Source organism: Perca fluviatilis, chromosome 15, assembly GCF_010015445.1.
Source record: "Perca fluviatilis chromosome 15, GENO_Pfluv_1.0, whole genome shotgun sequence".
Taxonomy (NCBI): Eukaryota; Metazoa; Chordata; class Actinopteri; order Perciformes; family Percidae; genus Perca; species Perca fluviatilis.
In genome coordinates this window covers 10360960-10382320 of record NC_053126.1, presented here as the reverse complement: position 1 = coordinate 10382320, position 21361 = coordinate 10360960, and the positions used below count along the sequence as shown (strand labels likewise).

At 39.5% G+C, this 21361-nt stretch overlaps 1 protein-coding gene across 1 annotated transcript in view; it reads left to right on the top strand.

The window, feature by feature from the left end:
• Positions 1 to 21361, top strand: part of gtpbp1 (GTP binding protein 1) — a 37976-nt gene that overhangs the window by 7813 nt on the left and 8802 nt on the right. Inside the window, 1 exon segment of the mRNA XM_039824227.1 lies at positions 21160 to 21271. Within this exon segment, the coding sequence (XP_039680161.1) occupies positions 21160 to 21271 (112 nt within the window).

Below are 21361 nucleotides of genomic sequence, written 5' to 3'. Positions count from 1 at the left end.
AGGATTTTTGCCCCAACAACCACAAAAAACTCCGCATTTATCTGGAAGGACTGTATATAAGTGAGGTATATCATGCTTACAGGTACAAACCTCCACATCATACAGAACAGCACCAATGTTAATGCTATCTAAACCACTGCTTGTGTTCTGTTTAATGTCTCAGGGAGTGGGGAAACGGGTGGTGTGGGAACTACTTTACGTGGACTCATACGTCTGAATGATACAATGCTACTAGGGCCGGACCCCTTAGGCAGCTTCATCCCCATTGCCGTTAAATCAATCCACCGCAAAAGAATGCCCGTGAAGGAGGTTCGAGGTGGCCAGACTGCCCTCATTTGCTCTTAAAAGAGGTAGGGGAGAAAAATCCCCCCACAGCAGCCTCTAGGGGAAGTTTGGGACTGCATGTTTTTGTTATGATGGATTAATTAACTGGCTGCTCAAACCCGTGTGCTGTATTTGTGTTTTGGGGAAGGTTCTGTATCGCCATGGTCACATGTATGGTTCTTACCCTCATTTCTTCCATCCTTCTCATTATCACACTCCACTGATCTAATAGATTGATCTTGGGATATGATCTAGAGGAACTGATGACAACAGTGTTCTATCATCTTCACCTCTTTGTAAGCATGACGGCGTTGCGTCCATAAGGGAAGGTATGGTTGTTTCCATGGTTTCCTGTCAGCTGCCCACAGGCCACTTGGGAGTTTGAGGCTGATATCCTGGTACTGCATCATCCCACTTACATATCCCCCAGATACCAGGCCATGGGTGGGTAACAATGATGCGGAAAAGTGTCAAGGAGTTGCGACAAAGTGCATGTTCTGTGGGTTTCCGCGAGCAGCTTTGTGTTATTGACTGCACATTCGAGTGCCTTGAAGATTTGTAGCCAACTTTCCAAATAGTATTTAACATTTCTTAAATGCTGCTTTGTTGAAATAATGGATAGTTTGTACTACATCATTTTCTCAAGGGTTGTACACAGTGATTACGTTTTAATAGAAGTACACGCGGTGTATCTCACCACTGACAAATACTGCTCTCACAGACACTTAACAAGTGCATGCGCGCCGTCTTTTTAGTGGCTCCTTGTTGCCTTTTTGTAATACCTACGAACTAATTTTCTCATCTCTTTTCTTTTCCTCTTATCCAATCACCTTTCAGTCCACTGTGGCGGCATAAGGCAGACAGCCACCATCTTGTCTATGAACAAAGACTGCTTACGGACAGGGGGCAAGGCTTCAGTCCACTTCCGCTTCATCAAAACCCCAGTTACCTGCAACTCGCGACCTTCAGAGGCTGGTGTTCAGGAGGACGCACTAAGGCTGTGGGGTACCACCGCACGTCGCAGTTCTGAAGTCACATTGTGCTTACACTGAGAAATACACACAATGGCGGAGCCGCGAGGTACTGAAAAATCAAAGTCAAGAATGTATTTTTCCCATTACAATGTGAAATTCAAGCCAATATTAATGAACTTTTCAGGACAATATCTGTCCCAATGCTCATGGCCAGTTCCCACAGGGTGAGCAGAAAATAGTCGGATTCCATTCCTATGATAATTCATTACAACCTAAGAATTACAATTTGCAACGGTCACTATAACCATACTTGTTATTCTCATTAGGCATTTAAGAGTGGTAGACAAGAAGAGAAAACATTTGTAGAAGTTAGTCTAATAATTGTAGTAAAGGATTTAAATAAACACATGGCTTGTTGATATTTAACGTACTTTCTCTCTGTGAAACATATCCTATTCAGATAGGGCTTCAGGCTGAGATCTGTAGAATTTTTTTTAAAAGTCCATGACAGGGACAGATTTTTTTTAAATCTTTTTGAGACTCAAATACTGTCTCACATTATTTTCAGCTTTTGCAATCCACCAAATAATCTACCATCAAATTCCAAACCTCCACAAATCAAAATGCAGTCTACAAAGAAGGCAACCGCTGAGAAAAGAGGGACGGCACCATGGGCAGCCAGTGATGATGTAGCAACGATAGCACAGTCAGCAAACATCCCAACGTGACACAAACCAGTGAGACAAGTCAATAAAAATGTTACTATAGGTGTTTTTTTATTTTTAGTGTGGTAGTGATCTTGTGTTTCATTGGATTTGCTGCCTTTTTACTGTGTACTTGGCCAAACCCTTTTGTAACTTGTTACCTGCTCTGTGTCCCTCCCATTTGTTTCTTCTGCTTTGATTTTGTCCTACTTCATCCTAAACTTTAACTGTGCCATGCCACATCACTCCTCCTTACTCTCTCCCCCCTTCTTTGCTTGATGGCTGGCTTCCTAAAGGGGAGAGGGGACGGAACCCCCTGTGATAGTAGGGGAGGAGGGCGGCAAAGAGAACAAGGTAAAATTGTTCAAAAAAAAAATGAAACAACAGCGGAGAACCTGAAAAAGGGAAGATTGTGTAAGCGAGATGGTTCAGCTCATAACCCGGTGATCTTGTTTCTTGATACATTTTTCAGGAAACAAGTGAGTGTCTTTCCACCCCCCTCTCGTTTTTCTTTTCATATCTTTCCTAATAATACCACTTTCCTTATCAACTAAGTTCAAATGCACTTGGACTTGAGGTGCCTTACAGTATCAAGTGTTGTTTGGTTATCTCTCCCTTTGCAGCCAAAAGTCTGGAGGAGGTGGAAGAAGAAGGGGTTGCGGCCAGAGGCACAAAGGGAAAGGCCAGAACAGCAGCACCAACTCCACAGCAGCTCCCTCCCTCATCAGGAATAGAGGTCCCCTGAACTGCCCTCTCTGCCCCTGTTATAATACCCCCCACCACACTCCCTCTCTCCTACTATCACTCCACTCAGTGTTCTTCTTGCATTCCACAAACCATGAAGGACACATATGTTTGGAGCAAGACATCTCCTTAGTCTTATCACTCCTTGCCTTTTGCAACCAGGTCCCATAGTTTTAATTTTTTTTCAAAAAGGGAACACAAAGGGGTATGTCCCAAACCAAAAGGCATACACCCTTTAATGCATTTTAACATCAGCTGCCTTTACTATTTTTAATTGTTTTGGTGTTGGAAAAGCAGTGTGTTTTTTTTAGGTTAGCCTCCCTCAGGATGAGGGATTTATTTAATTTTATCCATATTTTATGTGTCACTGAAATCCACAATTCAATCCTCTTGGCTCAATGTCAGTAAAAGGGAGGGAGGCTAGACCCGAAACAAAGGTCCCTGGACCAATATGGAGCAGCTATAACGTGAAACTCCGCCATGCATTCCCCTGTGTATTTGCAATGAAAAACAATTCATGCACCCTATATATACTGCATTGAGTGTAAAATTAGCTGTTAGTTGTGGTTGATTGAAAAAGATGCGCCATTGTACAAAATGTATGCAAATCCTAAGTCGAATGTAGAAGAGAGGCAATATAGTGATTTCAATTCTAGATATATGGAAATAAGCGGTTACATTTTATAATTGTCAAGTTATTTATTTGCATATATGCAGAAGGTTCACTGATGGTCATCGATTGTTCAACCCTACTCTCACTTGCATGCTTAGATTCAGCAGTATCTAGCAGTGTCGTGGCCAAATATAACACTTATACAAATAGTGTCAGTACAAACAAATACAACATATAACTTGTCACTCAAAGTTGCTCATGATGATTATAAGACATGCAGTAATTCGCAGTGCTACTGCATGACTCTAGGTACCTATGCGTGCTTGGCTGTTTAAGGTTAACATGTTGTGACATTTTAGACACTTGTACAGCTAAGAGAAAGCTACCAGTAAAAGACAGGCTTTACTGAACTTTTAAACAGGCGTTTACTTTTCTATGTGCTTTTTTCAAATTGTAAAACATCTTAATACTATGCCATTTGGGTAGAGGCAAAAAGATATATGTTTTAGCTTTGGAATAATTTAACAGGGAAAACAGATGGGGTTTTCAATGTTTTATCATGTTCTTTTCTCCACACTTTTTCCCAACTCGCTATTTTAAAGCTTAGGAGTGAATTGTGTAGTCTATCCAGTTCAATGTGTTACAAGATAGAAAGTGCTAATGCGGGCTGGATCTCTTTGAGTAGACACAGACACAAGTATTCTTGTGTGTTTTTGATTACCTAAAGGTTTGTCAAAATCAATATCATGCTTGATTTACACAGGCTGAAATACTTCTAGAATGTGAAATGTCTGCACGCGGGGAAGTTACAGTTTAGAACCCACTAGACCAAACAAAAAAATCAAAGTCATCATCTGCAAGACCCAATAGAAGCTTGGCGGGAATGAAAACCAATACAACAAAATCTTTGTTATCAAGTAAGAGTATCAAAAAGCTAGAAAAAAAAAAAAAAAAAAAAGTATATTTTTTGATGGGCAAAAAAAAAAAAAAGTATCTCAAAACTTGAATTATCCTTATCAACCTACTTCGAGTCCATTTACTTTACAGTCTACCATTGTAAAGAATGGTCAAAATTTGACTAAATAGAAAACAGATAATTCCCAGTTTTCTGGTATGTATGTGCAGCTGCTTTCAAGTCAGAACTAAAGAGTGGGGTTTGGAAAAAAGAGTAAGAGATGATAGGGTTCTATGAATTTGAATTGTTTTTTAACCTACAGGGTATTATTTAGTCACAAACCAAGAAAATAGGTTTACTATATATACAAAAACATTACAAGTTATATGCTTAGCTAAATGTTACTTTATATTGTAACACAAAAAGTATTTATCTTTATTGTCATACAAAGTGGAGACAGTTCACTACCACTGTTAAAGGTAGCTTACACATACCCCATAGTCTTGTATTACAATTTTGAAAAGCTTACTTGGCATGTGCAACATTGAGTATTTAATGAAATATTTTGTGGAATTCATGACAGTGAAATGCGTAAGCGAACACCTCTCAAAAAGAGTTTGATAACTTCACAGCTCCGTGTTTAGGAATGTTGGAGCGTTTTGGTCTTAATATTTGGGGATTTACAGGGTAATGTGTGGTTTCAGGACCATGTTAAAGGCCCAGGGTCTATCTTAGTGATGGCGATGCTGGTGTATTTTACAAACTACAGCTGACACAGAGCAATTGGTAGTCTCCTCCTGCATACACTCCGTTAGCTAGGAAGCTGAATGGCCAGAGCATTGAGTGCTGAAGAAATGCTTAACTGTTTGGGCCTTGTGGCTCCAGTTATAGGTACAGACTATTCTGTACTGAAGAGGGTTTACATAGTATATGTAGTTCCACGCCATGTAGTGGGAACAGATTGAAACAACATATGCACCTTGTAATGCACATGCTTCAGCACATACTTCACAAACTGGTCAACCTTGTCCAATGCTGAAAGGCGGCAGTGACCAGATAGTCTGTGGGGGCGGTGTTTTACTGCAAACAGCCGGCATGAAGTCTGATTGACCGTCGTAGAAACATGTAAAAGAGACATCAAATATACACAAACCTGCACTTGGGAAAGAGTACAGGTTCAGCCATGTTTTGCTGTGTCGTCTATACATCAATGTCCCAGCTTCAGAAGGATGATGTTTCACAACATATCCTGCCTCCCTCTTTCAGTGGTCTCTGCTCCTTCTCCTGGGAAAAAAGAGGAAAGAAATGTGGAACGAATTTCACCTAGAGACAAAATCAACACTACACCAGAGAGGAGGGGGCGGTTCAATTACTATATTAGACTAATGACAAACTCAATCGTCCAACTTTTGAGAGAATGCAGCTTATGATGCAAAAAGCCTGCTTTTAAAAGATCAAATGAAAAAAAAAAAAAGAGTCATTACATTTGGGTGAAAGAGTGGGTCACGTTTGGTTGTGGGATGGGGTAGTAGTCTTAAAATCAGCAGATAAGTAAACTAAGTAACTAATAACTTCATACTCATAAAAGCATCTACAGTCTCGTATGTGACATGTTACCCTAGGGTCCCAACTAAAGAGGTGATGCTGAACCAGCACATACGCCGGCTTTCAGAATGAGTGGTTCAGAGCAGCACGCAAAGTCAAACGTTTGTTCCCCTGGACTACTGTCGTCTTTGAATAGTAAGACTTGCTTACTACACCTGCTCTATATAGGATGCTGAGGTAATCTCCTTGGCTCACCTCTTTGCTTGTCAGGTAGTTCACAGTCTTGAGGAGGCTGAAGCCCAGGAACTTCCGGTAGGACCCTGAAGAGGCAACAACTTAAGTGAATGATCATGGAACATTTCATGAGTCATTAGGTGTACATTTGATACACAAATTCAGCTGTGTTCTTAAAATAACCTTTAGATATTCACTGATATTTTTCAAATGGCTGGTTATATTAGTGAAATGTGGAAGATGGTGGCGATGCAATTGCACTAATACCAATAACTTCAGTAATTCAGTACTGAGTTTGTCAGCAGCTTATCCTATTTTACTGGTTTGTTTTGGCTCAAAGGGTTACAGTCAACAAATTTGGATATACACAAAGTTTTTAATATTCTCTAAATCAGAATATATATATAGAGAATCAAAAACAGGCTGCTGGTTTTAAAAGTTAAAGGGTTTCTTACCTGAGAGCTCACGCTATCTGTACCCATCCAGGACTGCGAGAAGGAATGACCATGGATGATACCATTTCTCTACAGCAGCTAATGCTGGGAGCTTTAACACCACTCAACCACAGGTGCAGCACCTGCTCACTGAATTGGGACAAGACACACATTAAGAACCGGGGTACGAGGAGGTGTGGTAGTATCAACTCATAATTTGTGGATTTGCACATTTTTAATTCTGTGCTCTTAGTTTACAATATACAGAGCTGACCGTGAGGATTTCAATTCTTTGCATGTGTATTCATATAAGAACTCACTTCGACGCGTATGAACCGGTGACTGGTGCGACATCCATCTGAGCGTGTGCTGTATCGTGGCTCATGTTGACTGGCGCACGCCTGGGAAGAAACGAATGGAGGGCGCTCATGCAGCTTACTGCTAACATTCATTACTTTCTTCAGGTTGAATTTACACAGACATGACAAACACTACTTCAAAGGTGGCATATTGTTGGAAGGGGTTCAGGTTACTTTGGTGGCCCTTTCCCGTAGGTAGAATTTATTTGCACAGTTAAAAAGAGGGCAGAGTCTGGCAGGACACCGTTCAAGAAACTGAATAACCTTACAATGGGACAATAAATAACACTATGGGAAAATAAGAAGCTGGGATGACATTTTACGTCCATGAAATAATTAAAAATATTTAGCTTTAATCAACTTAACTCTTAATCAAGCTGCACACTAAGTAACATATAGTTTTGTTATTTACGCATTGGTAAATTATTACTTACTCTGTATAGCAGCTCCTCTGGTGTTGGAAATTACTTTCCCGTCTTCCTTCTAGCTGGAAAATACCAGAGAACAAGTTGAAAGTGGATTCCTTATTCCACCTTCCAAAGCGTATTTAGGACGGGGTTCTTAGGGCCGGAAACATACCATTTGTTTCTGATCAAGTTTGTTTGTTTTTAAGCCAGATGCGTTGCACCGAGCCTCTGGACACCACCTTCTGGTTTAGGATGACTCAGTGCTCAAAACACTGGCGTGTAAATATAAAAATACGACTGCAACCATGTTAAATGTTCATGTTTTGTGTTGTTCAAAAGTTTGACAAAACAAATGAAGATAATGGCAGTTTAATGCCTGTAGGTTTTTACAGCACCAGTCCTATAGGTAGACAGGTTGGAGATTCCCTCTCTACCTCTCTACGGCGTACAAGAAACAAAAAGACAAAAGAATAGTGCTTAATACGTAGCTTGCAGCTTACCGCATTCACCAATTTTATTTCTATTTTCTGTGAAGCATGTAAAGCAGGCGTCAAGATGAGATTGTTTAACTTTATAACATTTTTTGCATGTGTGGGGCACAAAGGAAAGTCTAGATAATGCTTACTGTTACAAGGACCAAGTGTCCTGCAATCCAGCTTTGCACCATGAGTCTCCTCACTTCCGCATCATTTATTCCCCAACAACCCACCAAATGCTTTGATGTCTCTTTTTCATTCCGTCATAGTAATGCTATCCCTGATTGCTTTTCAACACGGTGGAAGCCTCGCTACAAAATGGGCTGGACCTTGTTTTGCGGTGTAAGTCATACCAATAATAGGTATGTACCTGAGGGATACGTATCATGAGTCGATTGTATTACATGTTATTTCAAATAAACTATCTACAGGGGAAACAAAACCACCCTTCACAAGAGGGGATATTGACTCTCTGGCAATTGATTAGCCAGATTTGCTTGTTCCTTCTGGTAGTTTGTACCACAGAAACCTCAGCACTAGCTATGTAGGTCTACCAATTGCGAAATCCCGGGCCGAACTATGTTTCTCTGTCCTTGGCATAGTAATCCTTTGCTACGCAGAAGGACAATAATGAGCATGATTAATTACATAATGGTGAACATGATCAAATAAATGCTTTGTCACATGTATTGTGAAGCAGTATGTGGTGAGCATGATAGCATAAATGTTTTCACATGTCTTACTTTATCGAGTTTGCAGTTCGTTCCTTGGTGGAGGATGAAATAATCATCAGGCTTTCCTGCAATCCAGCAAAGTCGTTGCACCTGGAATTATTGAAAATTGACAATTTATTACACCCGATTTGTAAAATTAGCAAATAAATGCATATATTACAGTTTGAGATATTTAAAAATATACCCACACAACTTCAATGACTGTGTTATTCTTGTAAAGTCTTGGAAATGCGCAGTGCTGTTCGGCACATGTAGTAATCTCCCTCATCAGTTGTAAGGTGCTCAGGCGAGATACAACAAAATGATGTTCTGTTCCAAAACAGTCCCAGACATTTGAGTTGTTGAATTGCTGCAGGTTCATGAGCCAAGTGACTTTCCCCTGGCCCCACCTCCTTCCCAAGAACTCTCGGTGTACCTGCAGCAACGCTTGAAGCCATTCATCAGTGGATGCATCTTCCACCTGCCTCAACACATGCGGATGTTTCGACAACACCAGATGTAATATGAACAACAAATTGTCGATTGTGCATGTGTTGGTCATTGTGATGCACTTGTTGTCCAGTGAGCCTTTACCAGCCCAAGGCGGGCAGGTATTTGTCTTCCCCATATCTTTCAGCAAGTTGGGAGGATTGTAATACTTGCTTTTCATTTTTTTACCCCTTTTCTGCCATTTTTCTTGTTGAGTAAGTGGCTGGTCTGTCGGATCATCCATCACCTCATCATTCCCCACAAATGCCTGTCGAGCAGAATGGATTTCTGACCCTTTTAGGCGGCCCAAAACAAATTCTTCCATGATCTGGATGAACTGTCCTGGACGCCGATGAAGTTTGTCCCGTAACACAACAGTTTTGGTGGTTCTGAACCAATTCTCCGCATATGCATTTGTGTCCCTTGTTTGACCCAAATGCCCCAACATGACACCACTCCAAAGTGGTAGTGTCCCTACATATGGCTTCAATATCTTCACAAGATCAGGGCAAAAATGTGGGTTAGTTGGCAGTCCACGGTCCATCTCACCTTTGTCAGCTTCTTGCAGGGTTAACACCTCTTTGAATAGCCGTGTGAAGGGAGAGTTCCGTACAATGCCTTTTGGAGTTTTCCCTTCATCTTCACCTATTTCTCGATCCACTCCAGCTGTGTCCAGGGCAGCCTTCACTTCATTATCGAAGCCTTGTTTTTGTATTGCCTGTTGTAGTTCATTAATACTTGAACATGCAGAAGTCATGGAGTGTAAGGAGAATACATTAGAAATCATATGGAGGATCATCTGTATTTCCTTTAGATTGCTTGCATTTTGTACCAAGGCAAATGCATGTAGGAACAGAGACCTTGTACTTTTACTGCACTTCACTTTAGATGCCTTGTCTGCCACAATCTTGATCATATGTGCAGCACATATGTGCACAATTGTAAATGTACAAGGCTCTGTGTTCTGGCACACCTCCATGCATCTCTGTAAGTATTGGTGTATTGTACACTTTGACAGGGATGCCAGTGTTCGTGGATGATGGCCCAGCTGAAATCTGTTTCCACTTTTGTGGCGTGAACTCTTTTTGTATATAGAGGTGTAATCTCGGCACAGGCAATTTAACCAGTTCTGTATGTTCACAGACGTTTGGTCCGAGGTGATCATTTCTGCAAAGGGGAACTACAGTAGGCCTTGGCGACTCCAGGGGCATGCACAGTGCATAATAGAGTACATTTTTTGCTTTAGGAGGTTTGGCTACTACTGTGCCTGTTGCATCAAGATATAAGCAAAGCTGCTTCTTGTCAATTTTTTCCTTCAAAGCTTTGAGCTGAGGCAGGGAGTACATGTGAACAGTAAAAGGTGACATCCCTATAAACTGCACATAGTGGTGTCTTAAAGCTGTACTTTCGGACCTTGAGTCCTGTGCTTGTTGTACAAGGGATATGTCCAAAATGTGTTTTCATGATATCTGCCTTCAAAGGTTTTCTCACTGGATATCTTTTGAGTACCGGAATGGATGGCACCTGATCAAAATTTCCTGAAAGGAGTTTTTCCTTTTGGCACTAGCCATTTTTTTGTGTGGATGTGGGTTGGGGTGAATTCCCCAGTTCTTTCCTTATTTTTTCCCTTTCTGTTTTTCTTGTGTGCCTACGATGGGACAATGCTGTTTGGTGGTTCTCTGTACCTGAGACATGAATTTCAACAATAATCTCGTCATTGTGACTCCCAGGATCTTGGAGAATTATCATTTTGAAGGTCCTACAATTGGCAAACTTGCAATGTGCCTCCCCATGCCGCAAAAGGACCAGTTCTCTTTCTGGAATCTTGTATTTTTGTTCTATTCCTTTTGAAAACTAAAACGCAGTCTGAAATGGTTGAAATCTTTTGGGCAAAGATGTCACACCATGTGCCTCCAAGATGTCCACTTGTTCCTTTTTCGGTATCTACAGGTTTTATGTCCTCCCACTCAGGGTTCGTTGAAAAGGGATTGGTAGAACTCCGGACAGCCTTCGTCACTAGAGTCTGACCTGCTAGAGACTTCAGGGCTAGATGTGTTGCTATCTGTGTCTTCTCTCCTCTCATCCCTGTCACAAATCTCCTTGTCTTCTATGCTTTCTTGTTTACTGAATAGCCGCGAGCTGCTTTCTTAGGCTTTTTGGGGGTTGACTAGAACAATTTGGACAAAACCAAGGTGAAATCCATTCCAGATCTTCATGTGTCCGTGCTCCAACACAAAATGGATGAAACCAGTCTTTGCATTTCTTGCATTCTACATAGGGCTCATGTTCATAGTTTGGCTGGCGGCATAAGCAGTAAAGTTTCTCTTGCTGCTGTGTAGGTGTATTCAGTGGCAGTGTTTCCTGAATCATGGAAAAAGGAAGAGAGCACATGTGATGTAAGGGCTAATGGCCTTTGAAGTGTCCTGATATACTGAATTTATGTTTGAGACAAAGTAATTTCCATTAATTACATATATCGGGACACCTCAAAGGCTTTTATGAGTTATCGCACAGTTGCAACTATAGGTAGTAGTCATGCCTTTATAGCATGCAACAAGCAGTTCAATTTAACAACGAATGCAACTAGTTCAACGTGTTGTACCCTACTACTTTCTTTGACCATGACAGTGCTAACAGTGGGCAGTTAGCATATTTACAGTTGATCACAGTATTGTGAAATAGACATTCAAGCACTGACTATATATACAGTAGCCTAACCTCCAGAATCATAGGCACCTTTTGGAAAGTTGACTAAAACATGTTTTTTTCGGGGTAATTGATTGTAATCTCAGCATGAATACTACAATGTTAACGGTACACAAATTTATTCTGACAAAAAGGAAAATCTCATAAAGAAATAAATAATTTTAAGATAAACACGTTGCCCAAGTTGAGATTCCAAGAAATCAGCAACATTATTTTTAGAGCCCGAGCGCTGACAGGGGCGAAGGCCCTCTCGAAACTGAAGGAATTATTATTACAAATGCACGGTCGCAAGGAGCGGTGTCCGGTGGTAACCCGGTAGGACGAGGGGGGAAGGCCCGGTCATCGCTGCTTGCAGCTTTAATTATACATGTTTTTAGTCAACTTTACTAAAGATGACATTTATTCTGGAGTGTAGTGTATGCTTGAATTGCGAATTCAAAACAGTGGAATTAACTATAAATAACTTAACTGCCCACTGTTAGCACTGTCAGGATCAAAGAAAGTAGTAGGGTATAACACGTTGAAATCGATGTCTTCATTGTTAAATTGAAGCGCTTGTTTCCTTTGCATGCTAATAAGCAGCTACCATGGGTTATACAGTCTTTATAACCCCTGGTAACTGGCCTTGGTCCTGAAATGCTTAAAGCAGAGCTAACTAGAGAGTGATATCCACTGGCGCCCCCTGTGGTTAAAGGGAAAATCAGTAGTAAAAAACTCCTTTAAGGCACGTCCCTCTGTTCAGCAGCCATATTGCTACACATTTTGGGAAAATATTGGGCATCGTATAGCGGCAACAGTAGGTGCGCAAGGCTTCACGCACAACTGCCATATTGGCATTAGTTATTAAATTCCATGCATTTCTATTTCTTAGTGCTGTGTCTCCGCATTAGAAAGTCTCATTTTAAATAAGTATTTTGGGAGGACAGAATTTATATCTAACGCTGAGCTGTGGACGTAGGGTTTAGGAGGCAGGTTTAAGTATCACAAACGACAGAGGAGTAGTGATTTTAGTGTTGTCAATGAAATATGGGATCCTCCTGGACTTTAACATTTAATACAAATTAATTCATAATATAAGGCCATCAAACAACACTATAAAACAGGCAACAGACACTTTATGAGTAGTAAGACAACAATAAGTGACTTTGACAACTTTGGCACTGACAAGATATATTTAAAGAAATGGTTGATTCAAATTTTGCAGCTACATGGTTAAAAAAAAACTATTACGTACCTTTAGGTAGGCACTCTTCCTCTACATTTTGATGATGTGAGGTCTATGGAGAAATATTGTTAAATTGTGGACATCTGTAAATGTATTGACAGAATACAGTGTTTACAACATCTCACAAAACACAACTAACGACACCAACCTCTAAGTCAGGTGACTGTGTATGTTCTTGTTCGTCGTCTTCTTCATCTGTGGACGACGTACTACGTGGTCTGTGATGACACCTTTAGGTAGGCACTCTTCCTCTACATTTTGATGATGTGAGGTCTATGGAGAAATATTGTTAAATTGTGGACATCTGTAAATGTATTGACAGAATACAGTGTTTACAACATCTCACAAAACACAACTAACGACACCAACCTCTAAGTCAGGTGACTGTGTATGTTCTTGTTCGTCGTCTTCTTCATCTGTGACGACGACGTGTACCGTGTCTGTGATGACACCTTTAGGTAGGCACTCTTCCTCTACATTTTGATGATGTGAGGTCTATGGAGAAATATTGTTAAATTGTGGACATCTGTAAATGTATTGACAGAATACAGTGTTTACAACATCTCACAAAACACAACTAACGACACCAACCTCTAAATCAGGTGACTGTATCTCAGGTGGTATTTGTTCGGCATCCTCAGTCTCTCACCGGCTCCATGTCAGACTTTCTTTCTTCAGTGGGTACACCTTGTGACTCTTGTTCCTGAAGTGTGTCAGAGATTGTTTAACAGGTTATAAAAAGTTTACTATGTACAAAAAGATATCATGTGAAGGCCCAACTACTTAAATTACAAAGTCACTGGAATGTATAACCATCTTTGGCTTCGGAAGGCTTCAAACACAACACATTTGTTTCTTCTCGTCTGAGGCAACAATTTGTATTTGAAGTAATATAACCACAGCCATAATCACAATCCATACCAACCATAATCATGCATGTTCCACATTTCAACAATTACACGATATAACTCTAGATTAACACCACACCATAACATCATTACCATTGTCTGTAAAGGGGACACCAGTTAAACACATTGTTATGGCCGGAATGAACAATATGTACTGAAGGCTCTTGAGCCAGCTCATTTATTTGTGTTGTCTGTGTTGTAACAACATCTTCTGTTATATTGTGCTTCTTACATGTTGACTCCAACACTAAATATCTTGTTTTCACCATAATGCAAATGTGGACACACGCATAAATCATTACACATAACCTGTCCATGTAGACCTCTTACATAACATAATCAATAATTGTGACTATAACACACCTGGCTGAACTAGAATCAAATGAGGTTACTATTCTATGCCTTCTGTGCATATCATCAATTTAAAATTCAGAGCTTATAATATTTTTTGTTTTTGTGAAGAAGCCCATCTAGCATCAAATGTAACTTCTACTGACAAAGGTGGGAATATGTAGATGTAGTGGAAGAGCAGAATGTCTCACCTGAAGAACTTCATTATATATTTTCCTTAGCCTCCTTCTGTGGTTGTAAGAGTTAGTTATTTTGAACAGAGCCACATTCCTCCCCATATAGTATTTTCAAACCATGTATGCTTGTCATTTCTTGGCCTTGTGACTGCATTGTGAGTGCAGCCACTCTCACATCTGCCCCCTCTGATACACCGGAAACGTCCCTGTAATGTAATCATCAGAAAAATAATTTTCCTGTGTTTATGCACAGATCCTGTTTAGATTACAAAGATTATAACATTTATGAATACATTTAGAAAAAATATGCAAATGTTAATGAAAATCATACCCCAACATAAATGTATACACCGCTCAAAAAAATTAAGGTAACACATCAATCATACATTGGATCAGAACAGTGGCAAATGCTTGATTTTGCAATAAGTTCAGTAACTGTAATTTGTGAAGGGAGAAAAGGGTGTAAGGTTGCAAAAAATGTGATTTAGCAATTGTGAAAAAATTTAAGTATTACATGATTTTCTGTAGAAGTCTGTTTAAAAAAATTAGAATACATATCATTAACATAATTTGTAGACTTACCCTTCCAAAGACTTTGAATCTGCAAGATGAAGACAAAGTAAGAATATTTCTATTTAAAAAGAAATTATAAAGACAATTATCTCACAATTCTGGTAAATCTTGTTCTGTCAGGAACTATTTCCCCAGTTATGTATTTAAAAAAAGGGATATGATTACATGACTACAAACAATCTAACATTCTAACAGGCTAATACAAGAGGTGCATTACTGATTAATGTGTTTAACACCAAGAAGCTCTGGATGCATAGAGGTAAGATCTTTAGAAAATGTGTATGTATCTAAACTGCTGACCATTTTAACTCTTTCTAAACCCCTAATGCTATGGTAGTTGTCCTTTTTGTAAAAGCACTGTTGAGACATGTCACCAACATTTCATCCCGCTATTAATCACCACCTAAGCCCCACTGTCACTTTATCCTGTGATTAGAGTCAATATGGAATATAAGGTGCATGTTATTTATTTGAAATTGTATTCCAAAAAAGTTGACCCTAACTTTATTATACAGGTTCAAACACGTAAGTTTACCACGTGTTACCAAAATGAACATCGTAGGCTAATAACGTAATTGTTCAAATATTAGCTAAATATTCACAGTGAAAGTTACTGCCACATATTGTGGTACAATAAAAATGAATGCTCATGTACAAACATGGTATAATGTGGATATAGAAATTAAGAATAATGCATTAAATCAGTAGTTTTGTGCCGAAGACGACAAAGTTTTTGTTAATATTTCGACCAAAAATGTCTCGCTAGAAAATTTATTTTACCACCCCTGTGACCAGCCTACAATAGAGTCTAAAATTAATCGATGTCTTTACATACCTGTGACTTTTCGCCGACATTATTGCTTGAAATATGCATCACTATCCGGATGACATATCAAAATATTCTATATTACACTGCTTAATGCCCTATAGAAGTACAATGGCCTATTGGATGCGCTGGGTCGCATGGCATCTGCGTACCTGTCCGTTTTTATTTCGACGTTAAACCACGTGCTGTTTAGAGAAAAGAATAGCATAGGGTAGGCTAAGCTATATAATTATTCACACAAAAGGAAGCTGCGTTTTCAACAAAAATACATAGTGAGAAGATGTTTGTTTTAGAACATCTATTACTGGTGATAACATGAAGATGTGATAACATAGCACACAACACAGTACAGAGTAAATGTTTTAATTGTCAAACGCTATGACTTTAAAAGAATTTTCATAAATACTTTTTTTTTACATTTTATTTTCTAGGTAATTTAAGGTAAAGTCATCTGTTGCATTATAATTGTCAAAGTGCAAAGTCAGCATGTGTTGCAATATCAACGTCAAAATATGTCCAAATGCGTATTTTTGAACTCGATTTTCTCAATAATTCTACAGTAAATATGGACATTTGGGGCATCATTGGAAACATTTTAATCTATAGTATGTGAATCAGGTGAGAAATCCAACGGACAACCATTTTTGGCCGTTAGGGGGCAGTGCAAAGTCAGCATCTGTTGCAACAGCAATGTCAAAATATGTATTTTTGAACTCGATTTTCTCCGTAATTATACAGTAAATATGGACATATGGGGCATTATTGGAAACATTTTAATCTATAGTATGTGAATCAGGTGAGAAATTCAACGGACAACCATTTTTGGCCGTTAGGGGGCAGTGCAAAGTCAGCATGTGTTGCAATATCAACGTCAAAATATGTATTTTTGAACTCGATTTTCTCCGTAATTCTACAGTAAATATGGACATTTGGGGCATCATTGGAAACATAATAATCTATAGTATGTGAATCAGGTTAGAAATTCAACGGACAAGCATATTTGGCCGTTAGGGGGCAGTGCAAACTCAGCATCTGTTGCAATATCAACGTCAAAATATGTCCAAATGCGTATTTTTGAACTCGATTTTCTCAATAATTCTACAGTAAATATGGACATATGGGGCATTATTGGAAACATTTTAATCTATAGTATGTGAATCAGGTGAGAAATTCAACGGACAACCATTTTTGGCCGTTAGGGGGCAGTGCAAACTCAGCATCTGTTGCAACAGCAATGTCAAAATGTGTATTTTTGAACTCGATTTTCTCAATAATTCTACAGTAAATATGGACATTTGGGGCATCATTGGAAACATAATAATCTATAGTATGTGAATCAGGTTAGAAATTCAACGGACAAGCATATTTGGCCGTTAGGGGCAATTCAAACTCAGCATCTGTTGCAATATCAACGTCAAAATATGTCCAAATGCGTATTTTTGAACTCGATTTTCTCAATAATTCTACAGTAAATATGGACATTTGGGGCATCATTGGAAACATTTTAATCTATAGTATGTGAATCAGGTGAGAAATCCAACGGACAAGCATATTTGGCCGTTAGGGGGCAGTGCAAACTCAGCATCTGTTGCAATATCAACGTCAAAATATGTCCAAATGCGTATTTTTGAACTCGATTTTCTCAATAATTCTACAGTAAATATGGACATTTGGGGCATCATTGGAAACATTTTAATCTATAGTATGTGAATCAGGTGAGAAATCCAACGGACAACCATTTTTGGCCGTTAGGGGGCAGTGCAAAGTCAGCATCTGTTGCAACAGCAATGTCAAAATATGTATTTTTGAACTCGATTTTCTCCGTAATTATACAGTAAATATGGACATATGGGGCATTATTGGAAACATTTTAATCTATAGTATGTGAATCAGGTGAGAAATTCAACGGACAACCATATTTGGCCGTTGGGGGGCAGTGCAAAGTCAGCATGTGTTGCAATATCAACGTAAAAATATGTCAAAATGTGTATTTTTGAACTCGAGTTTCTCAATAATTCTACAGTAAATATGGACATATGGGCCATCATTGGAAACATTTTAATCTATAGTATGTGAATCAGGTGAGAAATTCAACGGACAACCATTTTTGGCAGTTAGGGGGCAGTGCAAAATCAGCATCTGTTGCAACAGCAATGTCAAAATATGTATTTTTGAACTGGATTTTCTCCATATTTCTACAGTAGATATGGACATAAAAATATTGCACCTACACCTCACAGTATGGCAGTCTCCAAGCCATGAAAATTTGTGACTTTTAAATATAATTTCCAAGATTGTTGGCTTTTATTCAGACAGATTCAGCACAAACAAGTGTCAGGAAACAATTTTTAGAGACAGGAGGGACTGGGAAATGCACTTGGGATAACCAAGTGTGTCAGGACACTGCTTTATTTATTAAACCTTTTATTTACTCACTCTTTGCCAGTCATTCAAATCAGGGACCTGTGCCTCCCCTCCGCATTTTGAAACCATTAGAAAATGAATAATGCAGAAGACAAGGAGATAAAATAATTAAATTATATTAGATTAAACTTTATTGACATTGTGCAGAGTACAAAGACAACAAAGTATAGTCCGGACAATAAATATAGTACAGTCTAGACATTAGTGTGCAGTTGATTTACAAAAAGGTGGTTAAGAGTAATATAAATTAAAGAGAAATATGTGCAGTCTATTAGCAGTTATAGAATAGCAGAATAAGTATGGCTATGTAATATGAAGAACATGTACATATGTGCAATGTAGGAACAGTAACATTATAATAGTAATACAAACAATATAGATACTGTATATGTATCTATCTATATCTATGTATAACAGTATGTAGGATACAGTCATGTGCAGTGTGGTAACCATATTCATGTGCAGTTTGGGAACCAGTACCATTGTAGTGTAGAAATAGTAATAGTAACACTAACTAGTAAGAATAGGCTAGGTGTATGTGAAGGATGAATAGTATGAAGAGCAATAGAATATGGCTATGTATAAGTGTAGTTAAAGCCTACGTTTGTAAATAAATAGAACGCTATGGGTGGGATGCGGGAGATGGGGGCTTAGTTGACCGGTTGTCACCGGGATGCACAGCTAGTACAGTAGGGTGACAGCCCCAGGGAAGAAGCTTCCTCTGAACCTGCATAAGAGAAGGAGATAAAACAATTTAGAGGAGATAAAACAATTGTAAGGAGATACTATATATATATATATATATATTCACATACATACATATACACACACACACACACACAGAGTATTCTCATTCAATGTGTTTCTTTATTTTCATGACTATTTACATTGTAGATTCTCACTGAAGGCATCAAAACTATGAATGAACACATATGAAATTATGTACTTAACAAAAAAGTGTGAAATAACTGAAAACATGTCTTATATTTTAGATTCCTCAATGTAGCCACCCTTTGCTTTTTTTGATAGCTCTGCAAACCCTTGGTGTTCTCTCAGTGAGCTTCAAGAGGTAGTCACCTGAAATGGTTTTACCTTCACAGGTGTGCTTTGTCAGGGTTAATTAGAGGAATTTTTTCCCTTATTAATAAAAAAAGCAAAGGGTGGCTACTTTGAAGAATCTAAAATATAAGACATGTTTTCAGTATATGAAAATGTTTATATATATATATATATAAAGCTGTGATCTGCACTGATGCAGAATAGCTCGATTTTGCGATAAACACTGCCACCCAATGGCTGAATCAGGCATTTTTTAAGGTGGAATCGAAACTTAAAGTGAACCGGAGCGAATATGGAGCGAATGTGGAGCCAAGTTCAGCGTCGTAACGTTAACGCTAACATTTGCTGCGCTTTGTTATCAGTCGAAGCACGTTGCAGCACCATAATGCTACTAAGGTACAAAGTCTCTATCTAATCAAGTCTGGTGATACTGTCTAAAGCATGGCACAGCAACGTAAACAATTGCGTCGTCAAACAAGGGTTGTTATGGTTTGTCACACACTATAACATTGACTTGACATGGCGTTGACCCCATCACAAGCACACAGGCTGATGAAATACAGGAGTGCAACAAGGTAATGGTCAGGTAACAGGTGAGCCAGCTGCTGGACCATACCGGGCAGCAATGCCTAGACACACGTACGTACGCACGCGCACACACACACACACACACACACACACACGCACACGCACGCACGTTTGTCCATTCATTTTGAATGAGGGTAGTGTACGTTTTAAGCTGCGGCGGAGCCGAAAAAACCCGCAGTCTTAAAAAATTGAGATTAAAGTTTTGGAGACCCCGCAACCTGAGATGACCATGCGTGGCTGACTGTCTCCATCGCTGTCACAAGAACGTTTTAAAAACTATGAGGGTAAAAAACGATAACACAAGCACTTAACTGCCCAGGAGTTTGGGGTAACAGCTGACTGTTTCCAGCAACAATTGCTCCAGCACAAAGCAGTCCCTCCCTCCGTCTCTTTTATTTCTCTCTTTCTCTGTAAAATGAAGCTGCCTCCAAGTGAGGTCGGACCTGTCATGATCTATAAATGATTTGAGGAAAACAATAATTGTGAAATATAAAGTCTACTTGTGCTACACTGGGGGGTTAAAGAACACAACATGACGTCACAGAAATGGGCATAGAGTCGCGCCACCTGCAGAAGTTCTGGGATGACTCCGCAAATGTTGGGTGTTATCAGTGGACAACAGGAAGAGGAATACAGAGGTTTGGTGGATGACTGTCGGGTGGTGCAAACTGATCCACCTGCAGCTGAACCTTAGCAAGATGAAGGCACTGATTGTGGACTTCTGTGGGACTAAAGCCTCCTCTGACCCCTGTATCCACCAAAGGGGAGGCTGTCAAGGTGGCTCACTCCTATAAATAGCTAACCCTAACCCCGGCTCTACCACCTGAGGAGGCTCAGAGGCTTCGACGTCTGAAACAGGATGCTGTCACAATATCTGTCAGTTTAACCACTTTTGCAGTGAAACATTGTATAGGAGAACCTATTTTCTATGTGGGGAGACCTTAAGAGAAAATAAAAGCATGGTTGCACTTTGTTCTCAGTCCAGTTGCGGTATCTCAAGATATTTGATGCCTTCCCACTAGCCTAATAATAGTGTGTTCACATGTAACATTGAGGCGTTTCATTGGACGAGAGACCGCTTTGTTTGTGTGTGGAGAGCAGCTTTTGAACTTGCTATTCCCTCTAGGTTTACTTTCTACATATAATATAAAAGAGTTGTCTGAACTGAGGGAAAAATGTCCAGAGTGATGCTCACTTTGAAGTGCAGTCGCTGTCAAAGCAACCACACCTCGGGCAATCACCACCAACTTTTGAACAGTCAATGACTGTCACAGATTCTAACTCATTGGCAAAAGGATTTGCTTTGATTATACATGTATCGTAGAACAACCACCCAGCCAGGGTCATAGCTCCCACAACAGTTCATTTTCTCTCTGTTTTCTCCTTTTCACCTCCGTGCACAAACCCAATAGCTGGCACTTGTTAGCCCAAATGGAGAGCAGTATGACTCGTTACTTCGCCAGCTACGGGACAGGATGGAAGAGGGATGCGGAGAGACCATCTATATGGTTGGAATGGGCTCAGGTGAGAAAAACACAAACATATTTCCTCCAATTTTGCAGTCAATCTGTGCCAAAGCGGTTTACAAAAACCTCGACAAATCGTAGAGTCCGC